At 47.3% G+C, this 18,472-nt stretch overlaps 1 protein-coding gene across 5 annotated transcripts in view; it reads left to right on the top strand.

Moving 5' to 3' along the window:
* Window positions 1–18,472, top strand: part of Zscan20 (zinc finger and SCAN domain containing 20) — a 28,832-nt gene that overhangs the window by 2,361 nt on the left and 7,999 nt on the right. For 4 of the 5 annotated variants that reach the window (XR_003836480.1, XM_029476626.1, XM_021160918.1 and 1 more), the window contains exons 2-6: window positions 3,270–3,782; window positions 15,380–15,551; window positions 16,001–16,077; window positions 16,336–16,420; window positions 17,695–18,378. Coding sequence is in view for 4 of the 5 variants with exons in the window: in XM_029476626.1 (XP_029332486.1) it covers window positions 3,384–3,782; window positions 15,380–15,551; window positions 16,001–16,077; window positions 16,336–16,420; window positions 17,695–18,378 (1,417 nt within the window). In the remaining variant the exon portion in view is untranslated. The remainder of the gene's footprint in view (window positions 1–3,269; window positions 3,783–15,379; window positions 15,552–16,000; window positions 16,078–16,335; window positions 16,421–17,694; window positions 18,379–18,472) is intronic. The other variant, XM_029476627.1, reaches the window with a different exon arrangement.

Raw genomic sequence — 18,472 nt, 5'->3', positions numbered from 1 at the left:
CTGCCGTGAAGCCTTATTTAACCCTCACATGTCTGAAGCAATTCTGGCTGTTGCCAGCATGTGAACTCTAGAGGTCTGGTTTCTCTTGGAAAAGGCTGAAGAACCGGGGACATCCTGGGCTCCCCGTCCTCTCAGGGCTTCACGATGGCTGCCCATTTTTACTTTTTCCGTTTCAGGCTCACTGCCTGCTTATTCTATTCTTGTTTCACAAGTTAGCCTGTGTTAAGAGCTGGGTAGGACAGGAGGCTGTCTAACCTGCACGGTGTGACACAGCAGCTAAGAGGCAGAAGTGGATGTAGAGTCTCACTCTTCCATGGATGTTCTTCTCTGTCTCCTGTAGCATGATTCTAGCAGGTAGGAGGATGTGACGGGATTACGGAAAATGGTGGGAGACTAACCTGGGCCTAGGGCCTAGCTCAGACACTTGGTGGGTTTAGGACTTGTTCTCCTCCCTCTCCCTACCTTCTCTCTTTGAGAAGTTCTGTTTCTCTCTATACATCATAGCTTGGGAGTCCTGTGGTAAGGACTCAGTGAGCACTCAGTCTTGGCATAAGCTCAGGTTTTCTAGTGTGACCACGAGGCAGAAGAATTGACTTCTGTCTGATGATGCGGTGGGAAAGACAGCCCGTTGCCATTCAGTGACAAGAAAGGCTCACGAAACTAAAGGCAGGTGGGGAGTAGCAGAGACACCGGGATCAGCACCACATGTTTACCATGGAACAGACACAGGTGGAATCGACTCCAAGACTAAAGAATGTGCTCCTCTCACTGGTCTTCCTGGGTCATGGGTGTTATAGGTCAGTGACAGTCAGCTTAGCACTAACAGCCCTCTACTTCCTTGTCTGGAGGATTCTGTGCAAATCTAGATGGAGAACGTTTAGGACTGTACTTAGTGGGGATAAAAGGCACCTCTTGGAGGCCTCAATGTATCTCTGGTGGCCTCAGGGCTGGAGAATGCCCTTGCCCCGCTCCTGACTGACAGTGTGGATCTCTCTTCCCCCACCGTCGTCTAGGCCATATAGATAGATTGATATATGACTCCGACAAGGGTTTTTTTTCTATTTGTTTGGAATGAACCTTTGAGGTTTTTCGGATCTCTCTCCCCCGGAAGATGTCCTCGGCTCTGGCTTGGTGACCTGTGGCCGCTCATTGCCTGGCGGGTGTCTCCTTGATGCAGGAGCGTAGGAGCGTAGTTGCTTGACAACTTCCTGTCTGTTCCTAGACTGCAACTTTGTGAAGGCTGAAGGGACTCTCTGTCCCAGCCATTGTTGGGTCTGTAGCTCCCGGTACAGTGCAGGGCACATGGTGGGTACTCTGTGAACGCCTGACTCCTTGTGTATGACAGTGACAGATTGAGTGTTTGGATTAGTGTGTTGGGAAAAATGTGTGTTTAAAAAAAAGTTATGAAACATTAATTCTTCAATATAAATCATGGACATCTAGACTTTTGATGTAACAGATTTACATATTTAATACAAGGCAACAAAACTCTCTAATGGCCCTGCTGTTTGTTGCCTATGAGGCTGGGTCCCATCCTGGCCTGGTATAATACAGTGTAGTGGCTTTGTCCACTGTAGGGGTGGGTGGCTGCAAACCATGGGTGAGCATTTATCCCAGAGCCAACTATCAGCTGCTTTGGGAGGAGCAGGGATGGTGGCCGGGTGTGATAGAGCACACCAAGGAACACCTGGAGGAAGTGACATGTAACCACATGTAGCAGAGGGATAGCCAGAAGTAGCCCAGTGGCCCTGTGTCCTCTAAGGATCTTCCTATGTACAGAGAAGTCTTTTTGGCCAGTCTCTATCTTTTTTTTTTTTGGTATTTTGAGACAGGGTTTCTCTGTGTAGCCCTGGCTGTTCTGGAACTCACTCTGTAGACCAGGCTGGCCTGGAACTCAGAAATCCACCTTCCTCTGCCTCCCAAGTGCTGGGATTAAAGCGTGCGCCACCACGCCTGGCTTCAGTCTCTATCTTTTGTTACCCTTGCCTCCTACCCATCCTAGTCAGATGGCCCAGAATACCAGATGCCGCCATCCTTTGCCTCTGGTCCTGCTGTACCATTCCTACTTGTATGCAGCCAGTGGCCTCCTTCTGTTGGGTGTGTCTTATGCCATTAGACTTTTGACAACTAGCTTGTTTTTTAAGAGAACCCAGTGTGGGTGTCATCAGGGAGGCTGTACCTCCATAGGTGCCAACATGCACGTGTCTCCACAGAGTGTAATAAAAGATAGTGCCCCGGGAAGGTGGGAGTCGGGGAGAGAGGCATCCTTTTGATGTGGGCAGGCCACCAGTTGTCCTTTGGCTAGTGTGCTCCGGTCCTCATGAGCTCACAACATCACTGTCTGTTTTGTTTTCTCCATGCGCTGAGCACTGTGCTAGAGCCTTCGGAAGCTGTGGTCTGGGCACTGTGGTTATTACAATAGGGTGATCACGGTTGCAAAGGAGAGCATGAGATGCCATGAAAGCTGGTGACCTTGACTGACAAGTCTTGTATCAGGGAGCATGCAGTTTTTGTGGCACTTGCCACAAAAGATGGCAACTCAGGATTTTATTATTTATTTGCTTTATTTGTGTATGTATTTATTAATTTTTGTTTTTTGAGACAGGGTTTTTTTTTTTTTTTTTTTTTTTTTTTTTTTGCTATTGTAGCTCAAGCTGGCCTTAAACTTAGAATCTTCCTGCCTCGGCCCCCTGATTGCTGGGGAAGGTACATTTGGTTTTGACCCAGTGACTATGAGGTATCTAGAGGATAGTCAAGTGGAAATGTTGGAGCTATGAGCTACACAGACAGCTTTGGCTGGAGTTTCGAGAAACTTCAATTTAGAGATGGTGAATAACATCTGGTGTGTGGGGTGACTGGAGAGTGAGGGGGATTTTGCCAGATGACCATCCCTAGACGAGGACCAAGGCTCAAGTTTCAGAAGGCAGGTCTCATGGAAAAGGTGACCCTCTTGGGGTCTGGCTTTGGGGAAGGTTGGCTTTGGAACCTGGTGTAGAAGGGAGGAAGGCCACACTAGGGTCAAAGCCCAGAGGTCCAGGGTTTTTGGATTAAACATTTAGGCATGTCCCAAAAGATGTAGCATAGTGCTGTCTTCTTGTAAAGGGAACTGGGTGCTGACATTGGTGCCTGATCCCGGTCTCACTTCCTGCCCTTTGCAAAGCAGTATCTCTGAGGCTTCACAGAAGTCGTGGAAGGTATGAGAGAGGCGAAGGAAGCGGTGTTCCTGGGTCCTCTCCCTCACCGTGCCCTTTGTCTTTCTGCCTTCACAGTCTTGGGGAGCTGTCCCAACCCCTTCATCCCCCAGGAGTCCCTTGAAAGACACATTGTCAATGCAGGAAGCAGCCAGATGAGACAGCTCCGCTGAAGTGAAGCACCCAGGCCAGATGATGGCTGTGGCCTCACCTCCGCCAGATCCGGAAGACCTCCTGATTGTGAAGCTGGAGGAGGACTCGTGGGGATCAGACTCCAGACCCGAGAAGGAGAGCCACAGCCCCGTCCCTGGCCCCGAGGTTTCCCGCCGGTGTTTCAGGCAGTTCCGGTACCGGGATGCAGCTGGACCCCACGAGGCCTTCAGCCAGCTCTGGGCGCTCTGCTGTCGTTGGCTGAGACCTGAGCTTCGCCTCAAAGAACAGATCCTGGAACTGTTGGTGCTGGAGCAGTTCCTGTCCATCTTACCCAGGGAGGTGCAGACCTGGGTGCAGGCACGACACCCTGAGAGTGGAGAGGAGGCGGTGGCCCTGGTGGAGGATTGGCACCGAGAGGCCTGGGCTGCCGGACAGCAGGTGAGGCTAATAGTCTGATCTCTAAGAAGCTGGTTAGGCAAGATAGCGGGCCTGAGGTTGAGTTAATAATTGCCCTCAAATTGCCATAATAGCGATCATTGAGCACCTACCGTTTCCTGAGCCCTGCTGTGTAGCAGGTAGTATTCCAACTGTTTGACTTGCTTAATTCATTTAATTCTGCCACAGATTAATAAGGTGGGTCGGTACTATTAGCCTAATTTTACTAGTGAGGAAGTGGAGGCAAAGAACTCCACTTAGATAATTTGTTCAAAATCACCAGCTACTGGATTGTAGAGGCAAGATTTGTACTTGGCAAGGCCTGACAATGGTGTGTGCCTAGCCACCATTGAGACTGCCTCCCTGTACCATTCAGTGTGCCTCCTCTGTATTATACTGGATTATACCCAGTCATCACCTGTACCAGGATCTCTTTGGATGCTTACAGCAGCCCATAGACAGAGAGAGTTTTACCTTCTCCATTTTGCAGAGTAAGGTTCTAAGAATCAGAGGGTTCATGGAGGTCACTCGGAAATGGAACCAGAGCCTAAATGGAACCAGAGCCTAAATGGAACCAGAGCCTCTGGGTTTCAAGGTCATGCATGCCTTTTCTACTACAGAACTAGCACCTCATCTGCAAATGTGCCGTTCAAATGCCCCCAAGGGTGAGGCTCAGGTGAGCACCCACTGTGCTTCAGGCCCTGTTCTGAGCCTCTCACATGTGCACCTCATTCAGTCAGCCACTGGGTGCTGTCTTTCAAGTGAGCTAACAGCAAGGTAAGTAACTTCTCTGAATTTGTGAGTGGTAGAGCCGGGGGGGGGGGGGGGGGGGGGGGGGGGCTTATGGATCCCACCTCCGGAGCTTCGGCAGTTTCCAAGCAGCTCTCAGAGCCTATGGTGTCATGTGTCATTTTCCTATGGCCCAGAATTAGGATCCTGCTTGCCGCTGCCTTGTAGAGTCAGCCCCGGTAGCCGGCTTCAGGCTAAGGGGCCCTTTCGGAACTCGCACCTCAAACCCTTGCGGCTCTGCATTTGTTATAGTCAGGAATTCCCAAGGTCTCATACTCGACCACACTTGGTTGTGAGGATTCTGTGTTTGGGAATATGTATGCTGTGAATGACAGGGTTCTCTGTCCATTTAAACTGTAAAGCACTGTACAGATGAGAGAGTCAGGTGAGGGAGGGCCAAGGTTGGTGGCTCTGCTCATGGGCTCCTTTACAGACTGACAGGAAGCTGTCATTTCCCATCAGAGCATATGCCTCTTAGTAGACATCCCCACTCCCTCCACCACCTTCCCACACCCATCTTCTGTCTTTCAAGAAGCCTTAAGAGACAATGGAAGCCTTGGGACTTGAGCTGGAGGATGGGGGACGTGAGACTCCTGAGATGAGGATTGACTTAAGGTGTTTTCAATGCACCATCTGTGAAATGAGAAGGCAGACGAGGCTAGTTTTTCAAGTGATACCCCTGTGAGGTAGCCAAAGGTTGAACCCCTCTAAAATAGAGAGAAGACATAAAACAATGGTGTTTTCTATGGTCCCCTTGTCCATGACCTCCACTTTTACTCTCCAGCTTCTCTGCCTGCTCCTGGGTCCTCACAGTAGTGGGACACAGGGGAGCACCTCCCTTCTTCAGTGCATGCGCCACACTTTGTAGCTTTGTGCTTCAATGCTCTCTAAGTCGTCGTCCTCCTCTCTGGAGGCAAAACCCAATTCTTCATAAGAGGATGAAATTCATGAGCCTCACCCTGTGGTCAGTGCCTTCATTCAGGGCTAAAACCCTAAAAGGGATCTTTGAGTACCACTGTCTTACAATCTTTAGCTTATTTCGTCTGGAACGCCACTCTTCATCAGGTATTCTGATGAAGCGTTCATTATTTGAACCGAGTTTTTATGTTCAAAATTGAGCCTCACTGCTGGAGGTATGCGTCGTATAGATTTTGGCAGGCACATGAAGACATGTGTCTGCTATTAGGGTGTCTCACATAGTTGCCTCACTCCCTCAGCAGTCCTGTGTGTTCTGTGTACCGATTGCTTCCCTTCCTAATGTCTAGTAACCATTCATCTTTCTCCTGTCATGTAGAGTGGCCCTTCCCTGAATGCCACAGAGGTGGAGTCACACAGTCTGTGATCTTTGTGCACAGCCTTTTTTTCTTCTTTTACTAAGTGATGCATGCTTCGTGTTCTCCCATGGCTTGAGAATTGTTTTTCTTTATAGCACTGAATTCTGTTCTGTTGTCTGGGATGTACCAGTTCCTCCAGTCCAGACAGAAGGATGTCTTGGTTGTGTCTCTATTTGGAAGATATGATTGACAGCACTATAAGTGTCACATGTATGTTTTTATGTACACATAAGTTTTTAGGCCATTTGGGTAAAACTGAAGAATTGTGTTGTTGGATCACATGGCAAAGGGATGTTTTTGTCTTATAAGAAACTGTTGGAGCCGGGTGGTGGTGGCGCACGCCTTTTAATCCCAGCACTCGGGAGGCAGAGGCAGGCGGATTTCTGAGTTCGAGGCCAACCTGGTCTACAAAGTGAGTTCCAGGACAGCCAGGGCTACACAGAGAAACCCTGTCTTGATAAAACCAAAAAAAGAAAGAAAAAAGAAAAAAAAAGAGAAAGAAAAAGAAACTGTTGGCCTGTTTTGGAGCATGGCCCTACTATTCTCCCTCTTTCGCTGGCAGCGAGCATGGGTTTCTGTGGTTTTGTGTTTGGATGCCAGGCATTCTGGTAGTTGTGAAGTGGTCTCACATTTTAATTTGTCATTTCTTATATGTGTTGATGGGTACACATGTGGGCGAGTTTGTATGCACATGGTAGAGGCCACAGGTTGATGTCAGGGGTCTACCTCAATAGTTTCTCCATGTTATTTCTGAGTGGTTACTTACTGAACCTGTTGTTTACTGATTGGCTAGAGTTGCTGGACAGTGAGCTTCAGGGATCCTCCTGCACCCTCCTCCCTTGGGCTAGGATGACAGGTGCACACTGTTTTTACCTGGGTGCTGGGAATCTGAACTTAGGTCCTTATCCTGCTGTGGCAAGCACTTTACTGACTGAGCCTTTTTCCTCCTACCCAATTTGCAGTTTGTTAATGATTATAAACACCTTTTCGTATGCTTGGTTGACATCTATGTCTTTGGTGAGGAGTCTGGGTTATTTTGGTCCTTTTGCCTCTCCTTATAAGCTTAGAATCGATGTTAAACAAAGATCTAACAAAAATTCCCAATAAAATACTTACAAAACAAATTCAAGAACACATCAAAAATACCATCTACCACAGTCAGACCAGCTTCATCCCAGAGATAGAGGGATGGCTCAACAGTAAATAAATGTAGTCTTGCACATAAATTGATTTAAGAGCAGAAAACACAGGATCATCTATCTCATATGCAGAAGAGGCCTTTGTGGAACTCCAACATCCCTTCATAATAAGAGTTCTAGAGAATGGGACAGGGGACATATCTCAACATAATAATGGGTATGCTACAAGCCCACAGCCAACATCAAACTAAATGGAATATTTTCACTGAAATCAGGAATAAGACAAGACAAGCATATCTCCTCTCTCCTTTCCTGGTCAATATAGTGGTTGTATTCTTAGCTAGAGCAGTAAGACAGGAGAGAGATAAGAGAAGCAAATAGGAAAGGAAAAGGTCAAAATATCTAATTCATAGCTGGTAAATACATTAAAAAAACTATTAGGATATAAAACAGACAAAACCCAGCTTCCTATATGCAAACAGCAAACACTAGAAAGAAATCAGGGAATCATTATTCACAATTACCACCCCCCAAAAAAACCAACAACCTTGGAATAAATTTAATCAAGAAACTGAAAAACTTGTACAATGAAAACTTTAAGACACTGAAGAAATTGAAGAACATACCAGAAGATGGAAAGACTGTCCATGCTCATTGCTTGGTAGGGTTAATATTGTGAAAATGGTCATTATACTGAAAGCAATCTACAGATTCAATAAAGTCCCCATCAAAAGTCCAACAGTTCTTCATAGAAATAGGAAAAAAAATCTTAAATTTATATGGAAACACAAAAGACCCAGGATAGCTAAAACCATGCTGACTAATAAAACACTGGAGATTATCACTTCCACTTTCAGGTTATACTACAGAGATGTAGTCATAAAACCAGCATGGTTCCGGCATTCAAGCCCACGCATTTGATAAGTGGGACAGAAATGAGGACCTGGATAAAAAGCCCACACTTCTACAGCCACTTGATTTTGACAGAGAAGCAAAAAAAAAACAAAAACAAAAAACAAAAAAACAAAAAAACAAAAAACACACTGGGGAAAAGACAGCTGTCTCAGTCACTGCTCTGTTGCTGTGCAAAGATACCATGACCAAGGCAACCTGTAAAGGGAAGCTACAGTGTCAGAGGGCTCGTCCATGACCATCATGGGGAGGAAGCAATGTGGTGTGTAGGCATGGTGCTGGAGCAGCAGCTAAGAGCTTACATCCTGAGCTGCAGGATGGAGGCAGAGGGAGAATAAAGCTGTGGCAAAGGATATTTGATCACATTGTGAACCCCAAGACTGTGACCTGTAAAAACCCTGTTTCTAATTGTGGTGTCGTATAGCTCAGCCTTTGATCCTAGAGCTTTCTGCTTACTGTAGACAGGTGCTTGTGGTGCGGCTCAGCCCTAGCACACACCTTTAAGCCAAGAGCTACATAAAATCAACCCTAGGTCAAGGGGCGGAGCTAGTAACCAGCCCATGGGGAATGAACATAAGCAAACTGAAGGAAGAGTCTTTTGAATTGAAGGGCATTTAAAACAGTGTGGAGAAGGAGAGCTTTTTCCTTCTGGGAGGTCAGTGGGGTAGGAAGGTTGGCTGGGTGCTTTCTCCGCCTCTCTGAGCTAGCCTGCGTTCACCACGGTATCTGGCTCCCAAGGCTTCATTTGGCAAAACCGAATGGCTGGGATTTTTGTATTAAAAACAAGACTGGGCCCACTGTGGGCTTTTAAAACCTTAAAGCTCATCTCCCCATGGTATATCTTGTCCAACAAGGCCATACCTCCTACTGCTTCTTGAACAGTCCACCAACTGGGAACCAGACATGCAAATATATGAGCCTATGGGGCTGTTCTCATTTGAAACACCACAATAGCATCAGCAGCATATGGTGATGGTCGAACCGGATAGCTTGCACGTAGAAGAGCTAGATCTCTCACTCTACGCAAAACTCAAGTCGACATGGATCAAGGACCTCAGCATAAGACCTGATAACTTGAGTCTGTCAGAGGGGAAAGTGGGGGGTGGGTGGGTGGGGGTATGCTGGCTGCATTACAGGCATCACGATTAACATTTGACAGACGGGACCTCATGAAACTAAAGAGCTTCTGTACAGCCAAGGACATCATCATCTGAGTGAAGAAACAGCCTATAGGATGGGGACAAAACTGTAAGGTTATACATCTGATAGAGAGTTAGTATCTAGAATTGACAGCAAACGAAACAAAACAAAACAACCCCACAAAACCCTAGACATCAAATAGACAAAACCCAATTAAAATTCAGAACATGGAACTATACAAAGAATTCTCAAAGGTTTCTACACAAGTGCTCATCTGAAAAGTTCTCTCTGTTCTCTCCTGCTCTTGCTCTTTCCCCCTGCTCTGATGTGATGATCATAGTGCCGTGACTCCCAGTGCTATGCCCTCACTTCTAAGTTCTTCTTGAGTTCAGTTCTGACTCTTCTCTTTGTCCTCAGCACTTAAACTTCTTTCAGAATACATGATCACATGGTAAAAAGTTCACAAGCTTACACATAAATTCAAGTCATAAATTGGAGAAGACGTTTACAACACAGAATGTTTACATGCATATCTGGCTAAACACCCATCATCTGTCACCAGCTCTACAGGTTCGTGGAGAGCTAACCACAATTTTTGTGACTGAGGTGTTAGTGAAGATAACCCCAGTCAGTATAGATAAACCCAGTCAGTATTTTATCTTCTGTCCTTGCACCTTAGTTCCCTTTTTATGACCTTCATTTAATTGTTTTACAACCTATTGGAATGTGCTCTAAGGTGTAGACGCCTGCTTGCTATCTCAGAAGCAATTGACTCATGACACGTGAAGGCTAGCAGAGTTCTCATTGCAGCTTTGACATCAGGAAGGACTTAATAGCAGTCCTAGTATAAAAGAGCTTGATGATTACTAATGTAATTTTAGGAATTCTTAGAGGGTCATCATTAAGAATTTGTCTATACAGCATCTATATAGCATCCCTACAAGACAGTACATCTTTGTTGTTCTGCAGAGATCTGTTCAAAAGGGTGAGCTAAGACTTAGTGATTGTTATATATATTTAATAATAACAGGAAAAGCATATGAATAGCAGGAATCTTTCCTAAAATGAAATTCTTCTCCGCCTTGCCTAGAGAAGCATTTCCATTATTAACTTTCACAGAACCATCTCAGCAAGATGACCTGCTCGTTGTTAGCTTCTCCTTGATGGCTCCGGGCAAAGTGCGAATTAGAACGGGTTTGAGATTTTACCTTACCCCAGTCAGGAGAGTTAAGAATAAAACAACAACAACAACAACAACAACAACAACAACAACAACAACGGCAAAGTCAACAACAGCAGTAGCAACAGCTGACAACCTGTAGTGATGTGGACATGGGGGCAGGGGAGCACTACTGACTCTTAGCAGAAGTGTAACTGGTCCAGCCCCTGTGGGAATCACTACAGAGGGATGCCACGAAGCTAGCAACATATCTGTCATGTGACCCAGCGGTGTCACTCCTCAGCATACCCTGCTGCAGAGCTGCTTTCTCACCCACATTCATTCTGCTTTATGCACAATACAGATAAATGGAAACAGCCTGGACGCCCTTCTGCTGACGATAATGGAGAATGAAACTGTGCATAGATAGAGTGGAATGTTATTTAACTGATAGAAAAATGAATTATGGAACTCACAGATAATGGTTGGGGCTGTAATTAATGACTCTGGGTGACATAACCCAGACCCAGAAAGACAAATGCTGCATATTCCCTCTTATGTGTGGATGTTAGCTTTGACAATTTAGATGTGTGTTCATTTTATTTTATTTTATTTTTGTGGGCTGACAGTGTCTGAGACAGGGTTTCTCTGTGTAGCCCTGGCTGTGTCCTGGAACTCACTTTGTAGACTGCACAGGCCTGAAACTCAGAAATCCACCTGCCTGTGCCTCCCAAGTGCTGGGAGGTCTGTACTACCATTGTCTGGCTTAGATGCATATTTAAATTAGAGTGCCCACAGAAATCAGGGGAGTAGTAAGGGACCCTGGGGTATTAGTTACTCTCTGGTATTATGAGAGAATACCATGGCCAAAAGCAACTTGGGGAGGTTCAAGTTTGTAGTTCAGCCCATAATCCATCATCAAGGGAAGTCAGGGCAGGAAGTCAAGCTGAAGCCAAAACCATGGAAGAACGCTGCTTCCCTGCTCGCCCTCTCTGGCTTGCTCAGCTAGCTTTCTTATACAACCCAGGCCAACCTACCTAGTAATGGCACTGCCTAGAGTGGCCTAGACCCTTCCACATCGATTAGCCTAGGGAAATGCCCTCCCCCAGTTGAGACTCCCTCAGATAGATCTGGGATATGTCAAGTTGACAGGTGAAAGTGACTAGGAGAAGGGAGAATCTCATAGGGAAGGGTAGAATACAGGTGTCATGAAGAGGGAAAGAAAAAGGGGTTAAAGGGATGAGGGTGGGCAAGGTGGAGCAGGAACTATAGGGAGGATAATAACAGGACCTTTGAATATGCCATATGGAAAAGTAACACTGTACATGCTTTCTAACACACACACACACACACACACACACACACACACACACACACACACACACACACACAATGGACTGACTCTACAAAAGAAGCAATGCTTTTCCCAGGTCCCAGGTTATCAAATAAAGAGCCTTGTTCTAGATATGGGTTACCTCTTGAGCTGGTCAGTGGGACTCCACAAACATTAGAGGACAAACAATGGCTACAGCCATTGCCCCTGGTGGCCTCTCCAGAACTTAATGGGAAGGCCCTGTTGCTGAAGACACCACATACTTGAATTGTAGCACAGAGAGAAATCAAGCTGGCACCAACCTGGGATCTTCATCCCCACTGGCTAGCTTTCCTGGTGGCATGAAGTTTGACAAGTGGCCTGGCCAGATCTCTCGGCTGGTATGATGTTGGTGGGAATGTTATGCGGATGAGATAGCCTGGTTGGATTTGAGGCCTGTTCCATAAGATGGTACTCATGTTTGCGCTGTTAACTAGGCTAAAACCCCACTGACGAGGTTGCAGGCCTTAGCGGAGAGCCAAATACTATTATTCTGCTAAATGGACATAGTATTAAACTGCCCCCTAAATTCTTACCTTATTCCCATGGATTGCTGCATCTTCTGTCATGAGAGAAACTACCCTTGCAGTAGACATGGATTAAAACAGAGATTCACAGCTGGTTATCATGCAGAGTAAGAGACTGGAGTAGTCAGCTCTGACTGGGCCATCTCTCCCATACACCCTCCCTTGAGGGTCAGGGAGCATCATAAAACAGAGACAGAAAATGTATAAGAGATACAGGGAGTAGATGCCTGCAGTGAAAGATTCTTTGGTGGGCATGACAAGGCTGCTCCACTCATGAACTCGGTGGTAGGAGCTGAACCTGGTCTTCTGGTACTCGCAACTGCCGAGCCGTCTCTCCAGTCCTGTGTTCTTCTGGATACAGCACTGGTAACTCACTTCCAAGCTCTGCAACTCTCCCTGCATCCCAAGGGCTTTTATCTATCTATCTATCTATCTATCTATCTATCTATCTATCTATCTATCTATCTATCTATCTATCTGTCTGTCTGTCTATTTATTTTAAGTTGTATTTTCGTGTAATTTAAAGTAATTTCTCTTGAAATGTCTTCCTTGACTCAAATATTTACTTGCATATTGTTTGAGCTCCGAGTATCATGGGATTTTCCAGCTACCTTTCAGTTTCTGAGTCACTTCCATGTGATCCGAGGAGCCCACTTGTCACGATCCTGCCCTTTGACATTCGCTTAGTGTGTTTTGTGGCCTGGCATGTGGTTGCCGTGCCAATGAATGGTCCATGAGGGCAGATCTTGTACTCCTTCGTTCGAAGTTCTACCTTGCAGGATTCAGCCATCCCTCTGCTGTTCTGTCCCACTAATGAGTCTACACCACTCATTGCTCTCTTCCCTTCAACTGACTTTGGTTTTGTCTGTTCCAAGAGCAGTGCTCCTGACGTCACTGACTGTACTCACCCTCTTCTGCTTCTGTCAGTTTTGGACCGTGTTATTAGAAGTATGGAGGATCAAGGTGTGTGCAGTCCTTACCTGGATGAGAATTATCATGCCTTTGTGGAGTATCAAACCTCTGTATCATATCATAAAGCCACTCTCCCAGCCCTGGGAACTTCTCTTGCTCTGAAGTCTCCTGTTCTGAAATTAATACAGCTTCTCTCACTCCACCCCCCTTCATGTGCATGTGTGTGGTGTGCATGCATGTTTGCATGTATGTTAGGGTGTGCTTATATGTGTGTGTGCATGTGAGTGTGTGTGCATGTGTGTGTGCGCGTGTGTATGTGTGTGAGCTTATATGTGTGTGCATGTGTGTGTGTGTGCATGTGTGTGTGCATGTGTGTGTGTGTGTTTGGAGGTTTGAGGTTGATGCCAGGATTCATCTTTAATCACTCTTCTACCTTAACTCATTGAGGCGGAGTCTCAGTCAGACCCAGAGATCACAGATATTCTTACTAGCCAGCTTGCTCTTAGAATCCCCAGTCTCTGCCTTCTAAAGCTGGCACTACAGACAGGCCTCCACAATTACCCTGTATTTACATGGGCTCTGGGGTCTGAAGTTTGACCTGAACTGCTTGTGTGTCAAGAACTTTAACCACTGAGGCATCTTTCGGCCCACTTCCTTTTGGTTAGGGCTAAGTTGGTATCTCTTACTTCCTCCTTTGCCTTTTATCTATAAGGTGTCTCTGTATTTAAAGTGGATTTCTTAGTTACAGCATATATTTGGGTCATATTTTATACAGCCTTGGCCTTTTACTTGGTTTGTTTATTTATCTTTGAGATAGGGTCTTATAGTATAATCCAGCCTGCTCCCAAACTTGCAATCTTCCTGCCTTAGCTTCCCAACTGCTGGGATTGCAGACGAGACTCACCATGCCAGCTAGGTAGTGTGTTCAGACCATTGGCACCTGGGTTATTATTTTTAAGTTTTGTGGTTTGATAATCCCAGCTCTGCCATCTGACACTGGTTCATGCTGATTGCTCTTCAGAATGTTGCTGGCCTTCCAGTAGGCCTTGAAAGTTTTGGTTAAAAGGTGGCATATGATGTCTTGGGTGGAAGGAGCTATGTAAGTAAGTCTTTTAGTGGCAGAGCATGTCTAGTGGGCAGTCTACAGCTCTGTGCTCTGGGCTCTGAAATTCATCAGTATTTCTCAGGCTTCCCTTTGTGGGTGGGGCAGGCTGCTAGAAAGGGCTTCAGGCAGGCACTCCTGTCACCTGTGCAGAACAGTAGGGAAACAGAAGGGGCAGCTCCTTTATGTAAAGTAGGCTATGCTCTGGCCCGCACTGTTCGCAGAGTACACTGGTGTGTTTCACAGTGGTTCCTGTCCCTGCTCCACCCCACCCTGCAGAATCATGAGGGGACTTTCCTGTGCATTCCCCTCATTTCGAGGACGGATAGAGCTCTTGGAAGTGACACTCGGTAAAGCTCACCTGCCCTTGTCTTGGTGACTGGGTTTCCTGGAGCCTGACTCTCAGATGGCCTGCCCTGTGCCTCTAGCTGTAGGGCTTTCCTGCCAGCACTGGTCCCTTCAGAGGTCTCCGCTCCAGTGAAGTCACCTCTCTTACTTCTCCAGCTTCGAGGGCAGGCCTAAGTGGTGTGGCCTCGCTTCTCTGATGGATCTAAGAGCTTTGAGTGTTGTTCGGCTTGGGTTTGTCTAGCTCACTTCTTGCTGAGGTGGAGCGATGATGTCTAAGCTCCTTCCTGGATTAGAAACTTGAGACAATCCTCATGGTTGTCTCCTTCATCGTCATTGTCAGTTGAATCTGCCTTTCTTCCATGTTGGCAGTTCTGGCCCAAGGGGTTGAAGGCTTCGCTGTAGTGTGGTATCAGCTGGAGGAGCTGGGTAGAGTGAGGATTTTCTTGCGTCTATCCATGCAGCTTCTTTGTTGATTGTAACTACTTAAGAGGCAAGCAGGCTTATAAATATGCTTATCAATTATTTTTAATGTCACAACATTTTATGTAATTTATGAAGCAAGAACATTTTGAATAGTGTTCACCTGCTTTAAATACTTGTGTAGCCTCCCAGAATTCCACAAGACAGAACTCATTTCGTAGTGGAGATAGACCTCATTTGGTAGCATAGACAGAACTCATATGATAGTATAAATGCTGATTTGTTTCCTGAAGTCAGTCTGATAGCTTTCTTACTGTGTTAAAACCCTCTTTGGATCCTAAGAATCTGTTAATCCCACGGAACACGTTCATACTCAAGATAAAACAGTCCTGTCCCATTGAGGGGACCACACTGATCTGATGGTTGGAAGCTTTGACTTTGTGTAGGGACTGGAGCTATGCTCTGAAGACTCCAGGTCCTTCGAAGCAGTTCAGGAGTTCCAGAGGTTCCAGCTGCAGCCAGTGACTCATGGCTCTGAGGGCCAGCCCCGAAAACAGTGGGTGGAGAATAGACGTCCAGACCTTTCCAAGATGCCACCTGAGTCCTTGAAAGAGAGTGGTAAGTACCAAGGATATGGGGATAGAAGAGAGTGAGGCTTTTTCTCCCAAAGGATGGGCTTGGGGGTGGGGTGGGGAGAAAGGACATACAGAATTCAAGGTACACAGTGGGATAAATGTCGGATGGATGTTGTCATTGAGCCAAAGGTTGAGAAGCTCTGTGAAACGGGATGCTTGTAGCAAGACCCGCTGGCTAGAGTCATACAGAAGGTGCTGGTATGTCAGTGGGCTGGGTGCTGCTCACAGGATGGGGAAGGGTACCTCACACCTGGTACATCACTGCAAACAGCTTAGGAGTCCCAGCCTCTAAAGGAAGTGAAATGGCAAGTGCGTGCCGGGCTTGGGGCACCCTTGGTGTGATTCCCAGTATGACCTTTGGGAAGCTGTGTCTCAGAAGAAGTGGTTTTAGAGAACCAAAGCTTTTATCTCACGGATTGCTCTCTTCTTCAGCTCTCCTCACACCCCAAGCCTCAACTGTTCCAAAGATGGCGAGCATTGGAGATTGGGAGGTGGCAGGCAAGTCCCAGGTAAACTACTGTTTTCTTTTCATGTCATCCTCTGCCTGTGCCCTACCCCTAACTCATGACCTCCCTAGGAAAGGGAGAGAGCATAGGCTATTAGCCCTTGGCCCCTGGGCCTGGTGCTAATTCATTGACAGGGGTGCTGGCCCCACATCACAGTCTGTGGTGTTAGAAGCTGTAGTGAGCTCTCTTAGGCCTGCTCAGGTTCCCAGGGGGTTTTTAAAGTGTCATTGATATTTAAGGTCCTCTGTGTGTGTGTCATAGGAAACCCCGAGCCCCAGTAGACAAGCCAAGAAGGAGCCCTGCCAGGACCCTGCAGGAGGTGATCGTGGGGACAGTGCGTGCCTGGGTAAGGAAAGCTCTCGGTAACTCTGTCCTGGGGTCCAGCTGGCCTGTTTCTGGTACACTCAGTTCCAAGAAAGGGGTTGCCACGCCCTCAGAACCAGAGCTCTGTCCTCTCTGTACTTTCAGGGGAGGAAGAAGACTGGCTCCTTGTAGCCACCCATGTAGAGAGTCTGCAGGTTGGGATGGGGGCTGCATGCTGTTACCTGGAGCCAGCCCTGTTGGGCTTATCACCTCAGTCAGTCACCTTAGTCCAGAACTGGCCCAGGCTCTCTGTCTCGAAAGTTCAGCACCCACTGAGAACTCCCCTTGTGGGCAGACTCCTGCAAACCAAGGTCACGAGAAAATCGAGTAGCAAGGGCTTCTAAATGCTCAAAGCTCATGTGACCAGCACACCTTCTCTGAAGGCCAACGCTAAAGGGTCTGTCCCCGGAGGGAGGGAGGGAGGGTGACACACAAATGGGGTAGAATAGAAAGGTTTCAACAGGGTAACTTGTGAAAAGTTAAGATAGATGGCTGAGGGCTGCCTACTGGATAGTGGGACCCCAATAGTGCTTGCTGATTGAACTGATCAAGAAATGCAGGATTAGAGTACCCCGAAAAGGCTTTACATCAAAACTCGTTATCTAGAGCACCTCAAACATATACTATAATGAAAGGCTTTCTGCTTTGTTAGGACCAGGTGCTGCTGGGAAGGTCTTCCTGTAGACCTGCTACATTTTTAGGACGAAGACATCCCAGAAAACGCGATGTTCCATGCATACTACCTGTTAGCTCAGCAATGCTCTAGGGCTCTTCATTCATTCATTCTCTCTCTCTCTCTCTCTCTCTCTCTCTGTCTTTTTGTCTGTCTGTCTCTGTGTCTCTGTCTCTCTCTGTCTCTCTCTGTCTCTGTCCGTCTCTGTGTTTGTTTCCTTCTGTCTCTATGTCTCTGTCTCTCTGTCTCCCTCCCTCCCTCTCTCCCTCACTTGCCTTCTCTCTCCTTCCCTCCAACAGTGAGTTGAGTCTGATGGGGATTTTTGAGGTCCTGTGTGTTTTCCTAGCCACCCTGTTCCGTGATGTATTTCGTAACAACAGCATGGCAGATGAAGAGCCGGCAGGTCCCTTTCATTTTGGGTGATGGTCCTGTGTCTTCTAAGCACCCCTCTCTAGGGAGATCATCATGGGAGTTTCTAATCGGCCTCTTGGAGGAGAAGGATGTGAGTTTCGGGAACAGTTTAGATAAACACAGTCTGACAGGGTTGTTTCTGCTCAGTTGTTTCTGTCCTTCCTTTTGTGCAGGAGTTCCAGCTTCAAAGCCAAGTGTTACCTCCCAGCAAGAGCAAGGACCGGTGATTTGGGGTCTTATAAATTCTGGGAATGGGAGTGCTGCAGACGATAGCCTGGACAGTGAGCAAGACAAGCCAGTGCAGGCAGCGGCCCAGGCAGACTCAAGGGCCTGGGGAGAGCCATGCCAATGGGGTGCGGAGGACATGAAGGTGTCAGGTGTTCACTGGGGCTATGAGGAAACCAAGACTTTCCTGGCCATCTTAAGCGAGTCTCCTTTCTCTGAAAAGCTCCGGACCTGTCACCAGAACCGCCAGGTATACCGGGCTATCGCAGAGCGGCTGAGAGCACGGGGCTTCTTGCGGACTCTGGAGCAGTGTCGCTACAGGGTCAAAAACCTTCTCCGGAACTACCGGAAAGCCAAGAACAGCCATCCGCCAGGGACCTGCCCCTTCTATGAGGAGCTGGAGGCCCTTGTGAGGGCTCGGACAGCCATTAGAAGAACCACAGGTGGGCCAGGAGAGGCAGTGGCACTCCCCAGGCTGGGTGACAGCGACACTGAGATGGATGACCAAGATGAAGGGAGCTGGGAGCCCGAGGAGACCATGGAAGACTGCAGTGGTTCTGGCCTGGCCGCTGAGGAGTCTCTTCAGGGGCCCAGGATTGCAGGGGGCCCAACTCTGCTCCAGAGCCGTATTGGTAAGAACATGGCATTTAACTAGATGAATATCAGCCAGGCTGCTGCCTCGTGAGGTTAGAGCTCAGCCTGTGAGTCAGATCACTGACCCTAGAG

The sequence above is a fragment of the Mus caroli genome, chromosome 4 (assembly GCF_900094665.2).
Source record: "Mus caroli chromosome 4, CAROLI_EIJ_v1.1, whole genome shotgun sequence".
NCBI lineage: Eukaryota > Metazoa > Chordata > Mammalia > Rodentia > Muridae > Mus > Mus caroli.
The sequence above is the reverse complement of the archived record's forward strand: the minus strand, read 5'-3'. Positions and strand labels throughout refer to the sequence as shown.